At 45.6% G+C, this 19,098-nt stretch overlaps 1 protein-coding gene across 3 annotated transcripts in view; it reads right to left on the reverse strand.

The window, feature by feature from the left end:
• The window catches only part of AP2B1 (adaptor related protein complex 2 subunit beta 1), a 77,576-nt gene that overhangs the window by 44,813 nt on the left and 13,665 nt on the right, over positions 1-19,098 (reverse strand). For all 3 annotated transcript variants that reach the window (XM_082294809.1, XM_082294807.1, XM_082294808.1), the window contains exons 6-10: positions 10,754-10,944; positions 8,534-8,755; positions 7,413-7,533; positions 5,205-5,300; positions 553-668 (exon numbers count right to left, since the gene is read on the reverse strand). In XM_082294809.1, coding sequence (XP_082150935.1) covers positions 553-668; positions 5,205-5,300; positions 7,413-7,533; positions 8,534-8,755; positions 10,754-10,944 — 746 coding nt within the window. The remainder of the gene's footprint in view (positions 1-552; positions 669-5,204; positions 5,301-7,412; positions 7,534-8,533; positions 8,756-10,753; positions 10,945-19,098) is intronic.

Genomic DNA, 19,098 nt, shown 5'->3' on the forward strand with positions numbered 1-19,098 from the left:
TAGGTGATCATGAAGTCTCTGTTGAAAAACATTGCGGCAGTTCTGTGGCTGATAAGACAAAACCTTATTGCAGAACCAGCACAAGAGAAGCTGAGTTCCGCCCAGGCCAGAGGGAACACTTGGTGGGAAAAGCCTGCAGTGTTTTGTTCAGCACAACCTGACTGGGATCTCGGACCATGGGAGCCATGAACTTTCACAGCCTTGTGTGAGGAGACTTCTACACTTTGTAGATTTCCAGAGGAGATATGGCAAAGTTTACAGCATCAGGCTGTTCTGGTTTTGCTAATTTTCCTTCTGGCATCCTCTGCAAGAGCTTTACTGGCTTCTGATCCAGGCTTCAATATGGAGTGGTGGCAAAGGAATACCTTTCAATTCAAACTAATAATGAGCCAGGCTGACACCTCATCCAGAGCCAACACCTGAATCCTACCAAACTAGGAGTGGGATCACTGCTTCTGCCTTTACTTCAGAGCCCTGGTAGGCTGAGTTCTGCTCTGTTCTGATGATGGCAGACAAGTGCTTCCAAAACAATCTGAGGCTACTCCCACGTACTTGTTGGGGTACTTGCGGAAGATGTCTCTGATGACCACGATGGCCTCCTGCACCACGTAGTTGACCTTGGTCTGGATGAGGTCCAGCAGTGTGCTCACACAGCGCTCTGCAGATTGCTAGAGAGAGCAGAAAAACACAATTTAAAAAGCTGAAGAAACGCTCCTGCTCCCACAGCACACACTGAGGAACAAGGCACACGTATGAGAAAAGGCCCAGGGGAGGAAAACAAGAGGACAAGAGCTACCAACCCTGTCCAGAAAAGAACTACAGGTTAACAAAAGGTTGTTTGTTACACTGGGGACACCAGCTGGCTCCTGTAGAAAGTAAGAGAAGCAACTGTGCCAGTAGATAGCTGGGTCACCACACGAGAGACCCTGAGAACATTGCCTACACTGCTATTTGTATCACCCTGGGGCTGATACAGGCCGCTAAACGAGCTCTCTGGGGCTTCCCACGAATCAGAAGCAATTCCCAGACAATCAGAGCTGGGAGAGTTTTGATAGGGACTACTGGAAGGTTTCTAGCAAAGCCAGAAGGCAGGAGAGAACAGTGTTGTCAAAACCAGCAGCAAAAAGCAGCTCCCAGCAGCAACAGGTTCAATATTTTTGGGGTGAGGTCATTAACAACATGTGGATATACAGCTAGAAATAGCAATTCAGCTGCTCCTAATGCAGCTTTCACATTAATTAGTTCACAATTCACAGGCACTGCAAGATAACAAGGACTGGACACTGTCATGCTCCAGGAACCAGAAGTGGCGTTAGATGCAGGTAATTCAGGGAGGTCTATTCCCAAACAGCACAGCGAGGCAGGACATCACAGGAGCAACCAACTTCAGCACCAGAGAGGCTCAAATAAGGGCAGTGATTTGGTTATTAGCAGAGCACACATGAAGCCTCATTACACAGCTGGTGATTAATGTGAGAAGCAGACTGCTCCCGACACTGCCAAGGCAGTCGCCTTCAGAACACTCATAAAGGATTCGGGCTGCAGACAAACACTGTAGGGCACAAACAACAGCAATGTAGGTGGATTTTTCAATTCCAGTGAATTAACAGCTCCCTTGACTTACAGAGCACTTAAAGGCTGGGCAGGAGGAGGAGGAGTGAAATGGCATTTTAGTCACAGGAATCAGTTCTTTGAGAATGGGCAAAAATCTCAAGGACAAGCCTCAAGAATTTGGGTCAGAGACTAAAACCTTCTGGTAATTTCCTACCCTTGTGGGTATCTCACACAGGGCCTGTCAGCACAGCACTGACATGGGGATCAGCCAAGGGAGGAGACACCACAAACCAGCACTTGCTCTGTCTGCAAAGTGGCAGTAAGTCATAAGACTGTCCCCTGAAATTCACACCAAACAGAACAAAAATCCAATACAGCTGGTGTCAGAGTGAAGAGAGGCATCACATAAAAGTGTGTGATTGGTGTAATATTCTTTTATGACACCTCTCCCTCCTTAGCTTTATGGGTACTATGGCACTACAGGGGCAGTGAATGGCAACCTGACCATGTCCTGCTCTGATCCCTTCTGCTCCAGAAGGGATTTGAAGTCTGTGACCTGGAAGACACTTCCACTTCATGGGGACTGACCACAGACCTGGCTTCACACAGTTTGACTTTGGTCACAGTGGGAGCCCTGCTCAAAGTTCTTGCAAGAGAGATGATTCAGAGCTTGAAATTTCACCTCTTCATCTCAATAACTTTCATCTGGTATTTTAATGAGTGACCTGATGGGGGTAAATCTGTCCCAAGGTCATTCTGCAGAACATACAGCACCAGTCACTGCTGGCAACAAGCAGTGCAGCCCTGTCAGAGCCTACAACTAACAGAGCTTTAAGAGCTGCACAATTCAAGGAAAAGCAAATTAATGTTTAGGGGTTTTTTCTTTAGATACTTTGAAGCATGATTAGCATGATTTTTTCCCAGGAAAAGCACAGCATCCACTCTGAAACACACAGCAATGATTTTTAGCCAAAGAGTCCCTTGGAAAGTGAGCAGTGGTAGGTGCATGCCCAGAAGAGCAGTCCCTCTAACAAAACAGATCTCAGCTCACTCCATCCCTTGTAAACACACTGCTTTTTGAAGGTGGACATCCTTGGGGGCAGCAGAGCTCTGCAAACTGATGAAAGAGTGCCCCAACTCGAACAGCTTTCAAGTTGGAGTGAGGAAGGACAACCAACCAAAGTCAAAATTGCTTTGTTTGTCTGCAGAAACCAAATGAAAGCCCACAAGATTACTGAAGTAGCACATATCATGCTCAACCATAAGCCTCAATGATTTCTAAGAACCAGGCTGCTGCCAGAGTCTCTTGGAAACGAGACAAATATCCCCTTAAGATGGCTCCTTCTGCTTCTCCTTTGCTCCAGAGGAATCTCTATTCTTACTGCATCCACTTCATTTCCTTTTCCCACAGGAGTGGTGCCTGTTTTCCTTACAATCAAAGCATGGCACGATGGTTTCCTGTAATGCTGTCACTGGGGCAAACCAATTCACAAGGCAGACAAGTGTAGCCACACCAGAGTTTGCTGTAGATAAACCCAAGCCAACTCTGAGCTCAGCTATCAATAACCCAGCCCTGCCCTGCAAAATCATGATGTTCTGACATCCCCCAAAACAATGTGACTGCTCAAGCCTGGGCAACATCTTGCTACTTCAGCGTGGGGATTGGTTCCATATCCCAAACCAGCACAATGAGCAAAGGTAACACGTTTGCTCTGTGTTGCACCTCTCAGCAGACAAATTTATTTCCTGTCTCACTCCCCTAGGAGTGACAATTAGACAAAAGATAGGATCCTTGAAGGCAGGGCTGAGGTGCTCTGTGAATCCTCATTCATCAACAGCTCTCACTGGCTGTGTCCTGTGTCAAAAAGCAGATTTCTGAGCCTTGGGAACGTGGACAGTGCTGGCTGCGAGGATGCTCTTTCATTAGTCATAACTCACAGTGCAAACAGCCTCTAGTAAACACAGATGCACTGGGGACAGGGATTAACCTAGGGATGGGGACACTGCAATCAGTTGTTCTATATTTTCCCTCTTTAAATCTGCTTCTTGTCAGAGCAGGAAACAGACCTCACCCTTAGCAGCAGCATCTTCAATGGAGCAGTGCTAAAAACCAACAATAAAATTACTTATGGAGAGGCACAATTACACTTAGAGGGTCACTGGGGCATTACTGTTAGTCCTTTGCTTATCAAATATGATTGTTGTGGTATTGGGGATGGGGAAAAGTGTGGGTGATGAGGGCAGGAAAGAGTAAAAACTTCTAAAAACACCTTGATGCTGCAGGAATACACCACCCTCCATTCCATGTGGAACTAGGACAGACACATGGCCAAACCCTAGTGACAAAGTCCCTGCTGAGACCTAAAACAAATTCCCACCCCCCCAGCACAGCACTGCTACAAAAAGGGCTGTCACCAGCTCCTTTTAAACTTCCCTGTAGCCCTTTTCCATGCTCAGGGGGGTTTCCTACTGTCACTGTTGTGGCTCCATGCAGACAGGCTCCTGCCTGGATGCAGCAGGGAAGGAGTGCTCTGGTAGTTTGAGCTGCAGACATGAAACAGAAGCAGCAACCCCTGTTCTGTGGGGCCACACTTCAGAGAAAGCCCCTGGCAGTGACAAACCTTTGAGAACTGAAGGAAGGGAGAGAGAGCTGCACAAAAGGGCAGTTGATTCTCTCCAGAGGACAGAAGTTGGTGTCCTCTGTGCACAGGCTTTCCAGTAGTTCAGCTGAAACAAGAGAACCCTGTGCACTGACACCACACTAAGCCAGGCATGATTAGGTTATTATTTAAATCTGCTGTCAGGCAATGCTCATGGGAACACACTTGAGCAAAAGCTAAATGAGCTCAGCTGAAATTAGAGCACTTTATGTGACATTTTGCACTCAGTCATCAGTTTACTGCAAAGTACCAACACCAAAGCATAAATCTTCCCTCTCTTCACAGGATTTCTGAGCTCCTGACAGGCATTTCAGATTCACTTACAGGGAAACTAACAGAGATATCACTAAAAAACCAATATTCTATTATGAGCACTTAGGTGGACGTTCCACCAGCAGAGGACATTTCAGACTTGTTTTGGGTAACTGCAGATGTTCCTGGGAACTTGTCTGCATAAGCATTGAGGCAAAAGGGAGCACACTCCAAATGAAGCCACAAGTTGTGTGGATTTACGTAAGTAGAGTCACTCTGTTTGTATAAATTGCATTTAAGTGCCCCAAATCTCTGCAATTCTCTGCCTGTGTGTTCTGTTCTGCTGAAATGGAGGGGAGGGATGACACAAAATGTTTCGTAACACCGAGTTTCTCTGTACAATCTCTTCTTCTTCCCCTTCAAAAGGTCAGGCCACAGCTACTAAAGGAGTTGGATGGATAAGTGGTCATCGTTCCACTAAGGCCAGTGCAGTAAAATATTCCATCAAGGATGAATTATCTGCCTTGCTCTGCTGCAGGGTGAGAGGAGCACGCCATCCTCCCGTGATGTCCTCACGGCTCACGCCCTGTTCAGTGGTGCTCTGCCCATAACCAGGATGCATCCAGGCCACTCGATGGCCAACACTGAAGCTCCAGCAACATGGAAATGAGGTGGCAAAGCCCATCATTGTTTCTGAATACAGAGAACCCCAGAGAACCTCCAGGATGAGATACTTGCCTCCACCTTGATGGCACAGCGGCCGATGGCTCGCACGGCCTTGCGCACAAAGTCGACGTCCACCTCGGTGGCGTATTCCTTGAGCTCTGCCAGCACCTGTGGGGACAGCACACCAATGTCAGACCCTGGGGACACTTAGAGAACAGCCCACCCTCACAGATGATGCTGCTCAGACACCAGAAGATGAGCAGGATGTTCTTTCACAGCTACCACACACATCCAGCCAAACTCTGCCATCAGCTCACCGTCCGAAACCCACCGGTTTGGTTACACTTGGTGTGTAACCCAAAGTGGTGTGGGTTACACTTGGTGTAGGCTGCACAAAGTCAAAAAGTGGTCTGGTCTTGATTATTTACAATTCCCCTGATTAAGAGCTGAGGAAAAATCAGTCCTGCCAAATTTAAAGTTTTCTGTTCCTTCCTACACTGAAAATGCATTTGCTGCGTGCAAAGCTCTCGGCAAGAAGCGTTTTTGATCTCTCCTTTTCTGTGCTGAGATGAACATTTGGATCCCCAGTGAATCCAAATGGAAGATGCAGAGGAGATCTGAGGACACTCTGGAACATCTATACACAGATTAATAACAGAGTGAAGATACTTCCCCTCTTAAAAAACAAGATTTATTATTTTGTCTCGGTGTTTTTGCTAATGGAAACCGATGAAGGGCTAAACCCAGGACCTGCTGGGATCTCACAGACCTTTAACTGAAAAGCTTTGTCTTAAATCACTTAGCTTACAAACAGTTATTTCCAGAAAAGACCATACGTAATTTATATTCCCTCAAAAGCTCAATTTATTTCAGTTTCTCATGCCAAACATGACATCAGTGATTTAATCGTGATGTCACAAATAGATGGTGAGGGAGAGGGGAGCAGCACAAAGCCAGACAGTCCTTTGAAAAATCTCTCATCCAAGCAAATTGCTCAGAAGAATGACAAGATAAAGAGACCATGAAGGGCCAGACTGCAGACAGATAAATCTGCAAGGAGGAGACAGGACATGTGTGTTTGGAAGTTTTATTATTTCCTTGGATAATCTATGTTGCACAGCACTTGGAGCACCTGCCTTTAGCAGCTGATGCTTCCCAAACACTGCCCAAGGCCTGGGCTAGAACCACCCTGGTGCTTTGGGCAGGGAGATGGAGAATCTCCACAAGCAGCACAGGAGGACGTGGGTGGAAGCTGCTCTCAGGCCTCATTCCAGGACACATTCCTGATAAAGCTTGTGTTGTTTTATGAAAGCCTCCTCAGAACCAGGAGAGATTCATTCATTCATTAGTCTGCAGATCTCAGACTGCCCTCCAGACACCACTGCCTTTTAGGTAAACAGCCCATATTATTGGAACATTATAAATTCAAATTACTGTGGAGCCTACCAAGAGTAAAGAGAAAATTCTGAATATGTTCTCATAGAAACTGATTTTTAAAATATTTTCCATGCTCCCGGCACAAAAAGGGCATGAATTACCTTGCTCAGTTCCAAAAAACAACAGGAGAGAGCTGAAGGAGCTGCTTCAAAATGTCACATTAAATGAAATTGCTCTGTGACAATTAGGATAGGACAATAATAGCACTAACCAGAGGCATTCATCATTCTGCATTAGTGTTAGGCCTCATGGCCAGGGATGCACTCGAGAACACCTCCTCCAAGGAGGGGATCTGCATTAAACCAACATCAAACACAAGCAGAATCTACACTGTAAAGCAAATCTCAATTCAGTTCAGCTTCAGCTTTGTGCTATTTCCACTCTGGAAGCGAGTTAAGCAAAAGCAGGATTTTTTTAGCTCTGGAGAGCGCCTGTGCAAGCGTTTAACAATTTTACTAACTTGAAATTCACACTTCAATAATGTTTGGCCTTTCTGAATGCCTCCCTTACAGGCACACCCCTCTCACTTGAAACAAGCCTCTCATTCCAACCTCAGCACTGGCAGTGACTCATTTGACAGGAGCCATGAGTTCTCCTCCTGGAATTGTCATCAGTGAAACAAGATCCACCTCACGGTCACGATGCAAGCCATGCCATGCTATTAACATTTAAATCATGGGGGAAACTCCAACAACTCCCATTAAACAACTGCACAGAGCACTCTACCAGGCACAGTGATGCCTAAAAGCCAGGATAACTCTAGCAGTAGCTGCAAACACCTTCACACAAGGACCAGGAGAGGGTTTTCCCCTCCCAGAGCACGGCAGAAGTGCCTCAGCTGACCTGAGCAATGTTTGCTTGGGAAGCCAGGCGGATCATGATGTCCAGTTTCTCCAGTTTGACATAGATGGGGTCGTTGTACTTCACAAAGAACACTTTGATCTCCTGCTTCAGGATTTCAGGCCTGCAGGGAACATAATGTGTCACTCAAGAGTGGTAAAAAACCCAATCTATTGTAACAAAAGGCATCTTTTCTTTAGAAATCTACCCAAATAGTCACTGAGAAACACAACGGTGTCATTTTGTCCTGGTTGACCGGGGAGGTCATGGACTCCCCATCCCTGGAAGTGTTTAAGATCAGGCTGGACAGGGCTCGGAGTAACCTGAAAGGTGAAAGCTGCAGAGGAGGTTGGAACTGGATGATCTTTAAGGTCCCTTTCAACCCAAACCATTCTCTGACTCTGATTTTATGCCTAGGATGTGCAAACACCAATTTGGAGAAAGACATTTGGATAAAAACATCGTTTAGATACAAAAATGCATAATTCAAGTCTTTCTAGGGCCCTGCTTCCTCTGTTTGAACTGCTGAACCAACCACGACAGGCAGCAAACAACATTTTCAGTGAAAGAATAACATCCTTATCTCAATGCAAAACCTCCAAATTCATTTCCACTTTCACTTGCAAGATGCCAGTGCACAGTACCTCTGCCCTGAATATAATCACAAAGTGCTATCCAAGCTATCTCACCTTTCCAGCAAGGAACAGCAGCAATAAAACACAAACACGGGAGCAAACTGGTGGGAAAAAACCCAACCCACTGTACACCACGATGTCAGCAGCCTGGTGGCTCTGTGCTGAACAGAGTAACACAGGCACAGTGGGATCCTGCAGGTCACTGTGAACTGTTCCTATTTGCCATTTTGGTTTATAGAGGGCAATTCTGACCACTCATAAAGAGAAGGTGAAGAGAGGCAGGTAAAGAAATACTGCATGAAACTGGCAGCACAAGTATGCTGTAAAGGAAATCAATTCAGGCTACCAGAGTCATGAGACTGTTTAATCTGTCTCTCAAGGGATCTGAGCGTGGATTAAAAGAAATTCTGTGCATGTGGCAATATCTGGAGGTCTGAGATAACCAGATGGCCTTTGACAAGGCAGGAATAACACCCCCTGAGCCTTTACCTTTTCTGCACAATCAAGTTGATGTTCCTTAGGGCAACATACTGAACTTCAGGCTCTCCAGACAGCAGGGTCACCAGAGGAGGGGCAAGTTTCTTCAGCAGCATGTTGTAATAGTCAGAGTCCTTGGGAAGGAGCTCCAGGAACTTCATCAGGACCTTCACTGCTGACAGCACCACTGCCGAGTTGGCGTGAGACAGCCGGGGGGTCACCCGCTCACAGATGCTGGGGGCAGAGGCACAAGGAAGGGTTCAAATGGATTTCAGGATGTCAAAGATTTCAGATCTAAATTTAGGAGATTGCACATGGCTGAAGGCAGCTTCTCAGACACTACTTTGATTTGGTTGTGTTCACAATGAATGGGCAAAGTCCTGTTTTCCTGAACGCAGCAGGAAGCGAACAGGGACTTCTCTCACAGCTTCAAGTTTCTCTCCTGCCACAGTCAGCTCAGGAACAATTCCACACTTCCTGCTTTTTCCTGGTGGTATTTTCTGTTTGTGTGATCTTGTCTGTCACTTACAAACAGAACTTTAACAAAAACGGCTCCTGGAAAAACACTTTAGCCTCCATATAACCATTCAGAGGTGATACATGTTTCTGGCTTGCTCGGGGGCTTGCTGTCATTTCAACAAAAAAAGATTTCCCTTTCTCTGAATACACAAGGAAGGAGTGACCTAAATATCTCCCAAATCTCAGCTTCACCACTTGCCATAATGGATCCTGTAATCAAACAGCATCCTAAACAGCCCAGCCCAAAAAGAAAGGAAGTTTGGGTTCATATGGTCTTTCTTACAGCATCTGTCAAGTTTCTTCCCACTCCCTCCTGCAGATTGCTAACCCAGAACCATCTTATTCCCATCTGCGCCTCCTGAAGTTTCTCTCCCTGGAAGATTTGCTTTCAGCCATCCTGGAAGGGAAGCAGCACAGCTCAGTGAAGAGCAGAAGAGTCCAAGTCAGAGCTGGAGCACCTCCAGCTGCCTCTGCCCAAGGTCACCTGCATGTCCCAGCTGCTTCCTCTCTCTGTGCCTCAGTTTCCCCACGCACAGGGGAGTGACACCAGCCTTGCTGGAAAGGAGGGTGGCTTTCCCAGTGCTGTCTGAAATCAGGCAGACTCCAGGATCAGGAGATAAACTGCACACAAAGGAGCAAAAGGAGTTCCTGCCCATGCAATTTGATGCTCCACGCTTCAGAGGAATTGCAGCTGAGGAACTGGGACATATTCACAGTTGTTCAGAGCAGTGGTCCCTCTGACAGAGCAGGGATAACATCGGCCTCACACCCTGGAGATCTCTGTAGGTTTCTAGCACTCATTAAGAGCTGCTTCTGGCACAGAAACAGAACACAAGGGGGGAAAAAAACCCAGCACCACTACTGGCAGGTTTCTTAGAAACAGTGGATTTTGTGCCTCAGAAAAAAAAAGAGTCAGTGAAGAAACCCATCGAATTCCAAATGGCCTGGCCAGGATTTTGCATGTGGGCTTGTGGCCCTTCCTCTCCCTCCATCCCCACATCAGCTACATTAAATACATCATCTGAGAGTCTCCCTGTTCCAAGTTGCTTTTCTGGTTGAATCCTTGTTTTCTTGGGAACACAATCTGACTTTTTGTGATTCTGGCGACAGATGAGGAAGAGGCTTGAAGTGCACAAACTAACAGCCCACTACCCAAACCCTAAACTCTTTCTGTTTAGGTTTAGTCATTGCAGTTAAAGGTAAAAGCACAAAGGTAAATTTGGAGCAATAAGAAAAATAATTTCTTACCTTTATTTTCACTTCTATCATATCACAGACTAGTTTTCAGTTGGAAAATATTCCAGTCTCAGACCTGTAGTACTTTGGAAACCCACAAACCTATAAAGGCTTCTCCTACAGCAGCAAAACCAGCTATGAAAGTGCTGCTTTAAACCAGAAAATCCTCCAAACAGTGCTTCCACTGTTAACAGGTTTGGTCTTGGGCTGATCCCTTCTTACTAGTGCCAGTTCCCACAAGAACCAGCCTTTAAAATAAATTTTAAAAAAAAGTTAAAAAAAGATAAACAGAGAAAATGGTTCTGCAGAGGGATGGGGCAGGTTTCCAGCATCAGCCCAAACTACCAAAAGTAGCTTTGCTTTTAAATCTACTTTATCAAGTCTTATTTGAGATAACAGGGCACTGTGGCAGCACAAGTCTTTTCAGAGCTGGAACACCCCCAGCAGCCCCCAAGTGTCACCAAACCCCCACCGCACCTCTGAGCTTCCCGGTCATCCTTGGGGTTGTAGTTGGACAGACAGTCCAGGATGAAGATCTGCCCCCACTCTGTGCACTCATTTAAGGCTGTCAGCAGCTTGTTGATGTTCTGAGGGTTCAGATCCAGCAGGTTGCTGTTGGGGTGGGACTCGCTGATCTCTGACAGAGCGGCCACGGCGTTCGCTACCACCTGCGGGAAGAGAGGGAGGGGTTCCCTGTCAGCACAGCATGAGGGGCTTGGCAGGGACTGACCCAGGGTTGGGTACACACAGGCAGCAAACTGGAGATCCACCAGCTGCCCCACCAGTTATCTGAGCCTTCTGGGATGCAGCACAACCTCACAACCAACCTGCAGAGCCCAAAGCTTCACTGGGATGAACCCAGGACATCCCAAGAGACTTTGCTGCGGAAGGAGCTGGAGATGGCATCCACAAGGAACAACTCCACCCTGCCTTCCTGCAGGCTCCAGATCCTCCCCTGCTTCCAGGGGATGCTCAACTTCACAGTCAAGGTCCCCAAACCTCCAGTTGCCCTATTTATTCAGGAATGTGTGCCTCTTGCCCAATTTCCCCATAGCACATGGCTTAAGAGTGATCCAGAAATGAGCTGGCAGGTGCCTGGCAGCCTGCAGCTCTGCAGCAGCACTGGCAGGTCACGCAGTTTGAGAGCAAACAAACAATTCCCCTAAAATGGGCAAGTCCTGCTAAATTTTTAATAACCTATATTTCAATTTCAAACAGTCTCCAGAAAATGCTTTTGCTTTATGGGGCCATGGTAAAGCAAGCACTCCAGCACAACTCATCCCCAAAAATATTCTTGCTGCACTTAGGACTAGATAAGGTCTTCCCTTTTCCAGGGACAAATGAAAGGAAGCACAGAGAGGAGGTCCAGGGTCTAGCTTGACACAAATGAGGAGTGGGAGTGCAGCACAAATTTCTAACTCTTAGTTCCATACTCAAATTCAACAGTTATTCCAACAGATTCCATGGGAAGATTTCTTTTTTTTTAAATAGAAGAGTTGCAGAATACAGAGACAGAAATAGAAAATTTGCAGATGAGACTAAAGTCTTATTTGTTTAACTGACAGGAAAAGGGATTTAAAGCTGAGTTTGACACACAAAACTGAAATCCCCTAAGAAGAGGCATTTTCAGGACATTTTACAATATATATCATGCCCAGTCTAACTCCCAGTAAATACCTGCTCAAATGAAGATTTATAGTGTGATTTTCTATGAGATTAAGGCAAAAAAAATCTTATCTAAAATCATCTGATTGTTTGGATGACTAAAGATGCTTTTGATGCAGTACAATGAAAACAAGAACAGCACAACCAGAACTTTCCCTGCCTTGTTCCCATCCCTGCTTGTCATTAAACCAATATATTCCAAAGTCATTGCACAGGCACAGTAATGTTGATTGTTTTGCATTTCACACCTAGAGGTCAGAGATAGGATTTTGATCCAAGATTTTATGAATTTCATTAGTTCAATGAGCCTTCTGTTACCAAATCATTAGCAATCAGTGCTGCTGCTGTCTTCTTCTTGTACTGTTTTAATGAGGAACTTATTAAGATAGGCTGCTTATTCTCCTCATTATTTAATTTGCCTAATTCCTGAATGGTTACTGTGACACAGCATAAAAACGAAGTAATAACTTAATATCATTGTATTTTGGAAGTTTACAAGTGAAGAAAAATCACAAAAGCAACTGAAAAGTTCAAAATCTTTACGGAAAAGCGCTTAGAAAATGAAACTACTTTGGCAAAAAAAAATTTGAATTAACAAAAAAATTTACAGAGCTGAAGTATCAGAGAAAGGGATCTGCCAGTTGTACTGAGGGACAGGAGCTCTGGGAAATACACTCACACTGCCAGGCATTACCTTTGTTGCAGTAATTGATAAATTAGTAACTAAAAGAGAATTATAGAATAGAATTGAGACTGGAGAAGACCTCCAAAATCATTGAGTACAATCAATAACCCAGCACTGCCAAGCCCACCACTAAACCACGTCCCCAGTTGCCATATTTAGATGGTTTTGGACACTTCTAGGATGTCCTAAACCCTGGGGCAAGCACAAGTCAAAGCAGCTGTGGTTATGTTTCCTTCCTTGCAGGGTCCATGGGATCTATCCCAGTGTTTGCCACGGACAAAGGATGCACAGAAATGCTGTTCCCATGGACAGAGAACAGCAGCTCCAACCCAGAGACCAAACTGTGAATGAGGTTTTGCTCTTAGAATCTTTTGGGTCCGTTTTTTGAGTATTAATGTGTCCAATTCAAAGCTGAGGATGGGACACCACATGGCAATCCACTCACAATTCCATTAAAAGCATCCATGAGGAAGTGGCAGAAGGCAAGATGGACTTAGGAACATGGGCTGTGGTCTCCTTGGGCGTTAGAGAAAGGACTGGGAGGGGTTGTGAAACATCTGGTAGCAGCTCAGTCCTGCCAGAGGAGCTGGGATCTACAATCTACAGTCCACACTTAAAGCTGCTCCTCACCTCCCACCTCAGCACCACAGTGACAAGGAGATAAACGAAGCAAAAGGAGATAAGGGAAAGGGTGGGGGATAAATTCAAGCTTTAAGCAATATTTATTAAAAAAAGGACTTGCTGGCGATTTGCACTGAACATATTGATGCGTTATGGTGCTGTGGTATGCCAACAAAAACAATTAGCATCTTCAAGGCTTTTCACACAGCCACAGCACAGCTGAAAGGCAAACAGCTCTCAGGAAGCTGTCCAACACAAACAGTGCTTGGAGCACACACGCTCACCTCTTCCCTGGCACTGCCACTGGCTCCGTTAGGAGCGGGAACATGGAGCAGCACAAGGCAGCACTGCACAATTCCAGCACACTGCTCCTGCTCTGCCAACAGCTCCCACCGAGTAAAAGGTCAGGTCAAGCACTGAAGCATTCCCCACTAAGAGGGGTATCACTCAGGTATGGAAAAAAGTCCATAAAGAACCATTCAACACCAACTGCAGTATTACATCACCTGCTAATCCAGTGTGTGCTTTGGCAGTCACGGAAGTGGCACTGGAAATATTTGCAAAGATGGTTTTTGGCCAAAACCAAAAAACTGCAACATCAAAGCTGAACCTTAAGTCTCCAGCTCAGTTGACACTTCTTCCTTAACACAGCAACACAACATCATGAAGTCCAACTACATTAAACAGCAAGAACAAAGTGTTAAGTTACAAGAAGTTATTTTCTCTTTAAAATAAAAGATGATGGAATTGCTGGGGGACATACAAAAGTAAGCTAAAGCTTTACAAATGGTATAGGACCAAGGAACTGGACAAGTTTCACAGGCTGATAGAAAAAAAAACCCCTAAGTTTCTTTAGCAAATAAAATATTCTCTCCTTTACAAAACATTCCCCCCATTTTTTTAAATGAGAAACCAACCAGGAGTTGTATAATTTATCCCACAGATTGGAAGCAGTAGACTAAAAGTACATAAAACTAACAGCTGGTGTAATTGTGAGGTCTCAAAAATAATGAAAAAAAGAAGTCAACCCTGTAGCTACAGGTATGTGAGCCCAAACAACTAATGAACAGGAAAAGCTTTTAAAGTTTAAAATTCCAAGTTAACTCCACTGCAAAACGCCTCACTTGACTCACAATTAAGAACACCAACTTAAAGCTAAGAGCTACCAGATGAAGATCTGCCTAAAAATCCCCCAGAAAATAAAAATGCAGAGCAGATTGAAGAATTAATAATAATTAATAATAATAACAGATCCCTGGCTTGTGGATGTAAATCAGTTCACCCTGGGTACATTATGACATTATTCAAATGTAGCCACAGCAACATCCCTTTGGAGCACAGATGAGCCAAATGACAATAAACCTGCTTTTGGCTGGAATTGCCCAATAAATTTAGGCTCTCTGAGAAGCATCACTGAGATGAGGAGAACTAAAATCTCCCAGGCTCTTATTAAACAAAACCAACAAACCCAAACCTCTACACTCACAGCTTTAACAAGAACCCAACATTTTTAAATCCACCTCCAGACAAACTCCCTCTGCAGCCAGAGGGACCAGACCCGACCTCGCGGGAAGCTGCAGAGGTAGGAGCACTCTGATTTCCAAGAGATTCCTTCTGGCAGCTCAAACCTTTAGCTCAGAGCAAATGGTATAAAACACAGCAGCAGGGAGGGAAGGGGGTGGGTGAAAACCTGTGTGTCTGCCTGGCAGCCCACACGGAAAAGCTTTGCAGGGGCTGGGGGGACAGGAGGGAAGCTCGGCACATCCAGAACGCCAACTAGTTGAAGCAATCAGATTATTTCCCTAGCATCCCAGGCTAATTGGAAATTAAACCAAGTGTGTAATGGAGTTAATGAAATACAACATTCTGCTGCTTAAAACAGGAACCTCTGGCTCGCCACGCTGTTAAAAAGAAGCGAAAATGAACAAAAAGGAGGAAAAATGAAGGGGCTCAGAGAAGAGGCTGAGGCTGCTGCCCTGAAGAGAGCCAGGCACCATGAGACGTTTCTGAGAATGGAGAGGTGCTGACATTTCAAAGAGCATTTTGGGCTTGCATGGTCCTTGCAGATGGGAGATTCAGAGCATCCATCAATGGGTGTTTCACTGAGCCACTCATTTTTATGACCACGACGTGTGCCCAGAAGGTCCCTAAGAGGTGCTCTCCAGAGAGCATGACCCCTAATCCTGTCCACATCATAACTTTTATCTCCCAGCCCTCCTTACTTTGCTTCCCTAGAAACAGCCCAGGAACCATTAACATTTCTTACTATACAGAAGAAATTCTTCCCTGTGAGGGTGGGGAGGCCCTGGCTCAGGTTGCCCAGAAAAGCTGTGGCTGCCCCACTCCTGGAAATGCTGAATGGGGCTTGGAGCAACCTGGGATAGTGGAAGGTGTCCCTGCCCATGGCAGGGGATGGAACAGGAGGAGTCTAAAGGTTCCTTCCAACCCAATTTCTTCTGTGATTCAATGACTCTATAAAATGGCTCAACCATGCAAGTCAGAGAGCCCTGATGAGCCTCTCACACTGTCAGTGCTTGTTTATATGTACAGACATAAATTAAAACTCTGGGAGACTCACACATTCCCAGTTCCTGATTACATCCCAAAAAACTTCCTGGTGGGGAAGACCTCCTGGCTTGCTTTTTGCAAGTGGGCTGAATTTTCATGGAGGTGGCAACAGAAGGAAAGTTATGTGCTATACTTCCCACGGCATGCTTGCCCTAACTGGGTTTTGCACTTCCCTGCAGAAAAATGGCACTTTGTGGCAGACTAGAACATCACTCCTGCTCTCATATCCTTGCAAAAATCAGATGTGTGAGCTGTAAGGCAGGGAAACATGCTTCCCCCAGCTGTTGAAGCTCTTGTAGTAGGTGGGCAAGAAGCTGTTCAGGGATGGCTCCATCACAAGGGGCACCTCCTTGGCACAGCTGAGCCCCCAGTGCAGGAAATTCAACCCCACAGGAAGACACAGAAGGTCTGCAACTCTCTATTCTCCTTCCAGAAATCCCTGTGGTCTGATCCTAGTCTGGATCAGGCACCTACCACACATATCAGGAAGGTTTTGCTTTATTTTTTTGCAGTTTTCCTTGCAGAGGTCCTCGCTGGCACCACCCAGTGGCAAATGTGCAAAAAAAAAGCACCAGCTAAGCACCAAATTCTTTATAGAGCCCTAAAAAGGGGGATGGCAAAATTACAGAACATCACAACCACAAAATCATCTGACAAATGGTGCTTGTCAATAGCTAGAAGTGTCTGTTCCAATGGAAAATAACACATAGACACATATCAACAAAATCCCCAGCACGCTGATTGATGTTAGAGATCCTGGAATGATCTGGTCAGCAAGACTAATGCTTTGGAAATCAGGCACATACTGGTGGCTGTAATTGGAAGGAGACAAGTCTCTGATGGATGAATTTGTCAATTAAGCTTTACAAATGAGGGGTCTGGGAAGACAAACTCTGGAGCCATGGAAATTCACAAATTATCAAACTCATTGCTTCTCTGCCAGTGCTGGAAGAGCACAGCTTTGAGGGAAGATGCTCAAGACCTGTATCCTTATACCAAAGCCAGCCAACCAAAAACCCAAGTCTCACATGCATGCTTGAGATTCCCTCAGATCTCCTTAGGATCACAACCTGTAGAAAATACCTGCTCAATAAGTGAGATTCCTCTGCAGGAGCTGTTGCAGGAGCTCATTCCAGAGCCAAAGCTGGTTTCACCAGTAGAACAAGGGGGATCAGAGTGGGAAACCAGATTTGTGCCACCAATCACAGGTGGCAGCCCTCCCTTTTCCCCCTACTTTAAGTCTTTGCCTGCTGCAACACACAGCTGTTTTCTGCCCTGCCTGGCAATCTCCCACATTTCCTCTCTCAAGCATCCCACCACACATGAACACAGCCACTGTTTAGACAGGCTCCTCCATAGCTTCTCTCTATCTCTGTCCCAGCTTCTTGCTGCTTTTGGCTGCACAGTTTACCAAAAGCGTTGCTCTTCCTCCTGGGCAGCCTCAAGTAAACAGCAGAAGCATCCATTAGAGAGCTCCAAAGTGACACCATCACTCTTCAACAGCCCCAAGCAACGTTCTCACTCACTGCAATATATCCATCACTGGGTAAAAAAAATTCCACCCACAAATGCCATCAAGTGTCTCCCAGAAGGAAATATCATCTCCACTTGCAGCAAAAACATTATAAAAAACCCCCAAACCACACACAGGACCAATTCAGGCATGGCTGGAGGACTTCAAGATCCAGTCTGTATCTGCAACACCTCAAAAAGAAGGATGTTTTTCATCCAGAGGGACAGAGGTCATCCTGGAGCAGCCCCAGGCTGATGAGATGCTGCAGAGCCCACAGCTCCCAGCAATACTCAGCTCCATACTGGGATACGAATTTTCAAGTCCTTACAACCTTCATGAGCAGGAACCATGAATTCATCCAGCAGTGACAGCTCACTCCTCCCACTAGAAAAAACACCAGCTGCAGAGGGAAAACACACGGCTGGGAGAGGCCCCATGAGGAACAAGTGATCTCCTCTGCCCAGGGAGAAGGTGGTGTTCCACTCCCTGTTGTGTAAGACAATTCCCACTTCCCTGACTGCCTCCCATAAATTCTTTTTGGGACTCAGGGGATCACCAGTTTCTCAGCAAGGGGTTCTTTTCTCAGCTTTATTACACAAAGAGGGATAAAATTCCTGCAGAGGACAGGCCCAGGAGGCAAAAGCTCCTTTTGTTTCTAAAGAGGCTCATTCCTCAGAACATCATGTCAAAGACATTCTGCTTGCCAGCTAGTAGGAAAAATAAAAGGAAGATCATCTTCCTCTATAGGGTCATCCAGGAAGCTCCCCCATACACACTGAAGTTCTGGCAGAGAAGGAACCTACATCCCTTGCAGGCACAGCAGGAGAGCACCATGATCTCTACCTACAGGCTTTTAGTCTCACCTGTGAGCTGTGGGAACTCAATACTGCTGGAGGGAATTCAGATCAGATCAAGGTGGACCTCACCACCTCCAGCTGTCAGATCTCAGATTCCCTTCTTAGTGTGGTTAATGCTAAAGGCAAAAAACCTCCCAGGTACAAGAGAGTTTAATTACACTCCACACACTTGGTGCATTTACTCATCAGTTATGTGATCTCAGGTTACTCTGTGCTGAGTCACAGCAGTGTTTCTCCCAATAAATTGTGATGTAGAGGGTAAACACAGCACAGTAAGTCTGTACAGCTCACAAAAACACAGCAGCAGAACAGCCACACCTGAAAAACCTTGGATCCAGCACGAGGAAGAAGAAATGCTACAGGAAGGAATTAAAAACTGAACAGAACCTAGGAAATAACAGGGAGAAGGTGACATCAGTTAACTTAAGCCATGTGGATAACAGATAGATTGGCAAGGAATCTATTCCATGAGTTAAAAGTTACCTTAGAAGGTCAAGGATTGAAAATATTTGGAGAGAAAGGCTGTTCCATTCAAATATTAAAAGACCAGTCTGGCTTTAGATGGATTTCCTCTCATGTTTTTCTGCTAATATTTACATTCCTGAAGAAAACCAAGCGCAGGGATAAAAGCCAGGAGAAAAGTAGTTACAAGATAAAGTGTCTAAAGATGGTCAGCTTTCGTTCTGCTTTCAGCTGCTGCCATCTCGTGGTCTGCTCTCCCTCTCCTGGGCTCAGCACTTCCCATGCTCCACGGAGGAGCAGTCATTGGATGGGAGTCACAAAGGCCAGACCAAGACAGCATCAGGAAAAAAAATAATAATAAAACAAAGGTTTTTCCACGACTTCAGAGAACCTCTGGCCATCAGTAGGTATGAAACACTCCTACCTCTCTCCCCTCACTATTACCTACTGC

The sequence above is a fragment of the Coloeus monedula genome, assembly GCF_965178545.1.
Source record: "Coloeus monedula genome assembly, chromosome: 20".
In the NCBI taxonomy this organism is placed as follows: domain Eukaryota; kingdom Metazoa; phylum Chordata; class Aves; order Passeriformes; family Corvidae; genus Coloeus; species Coloeus monedula.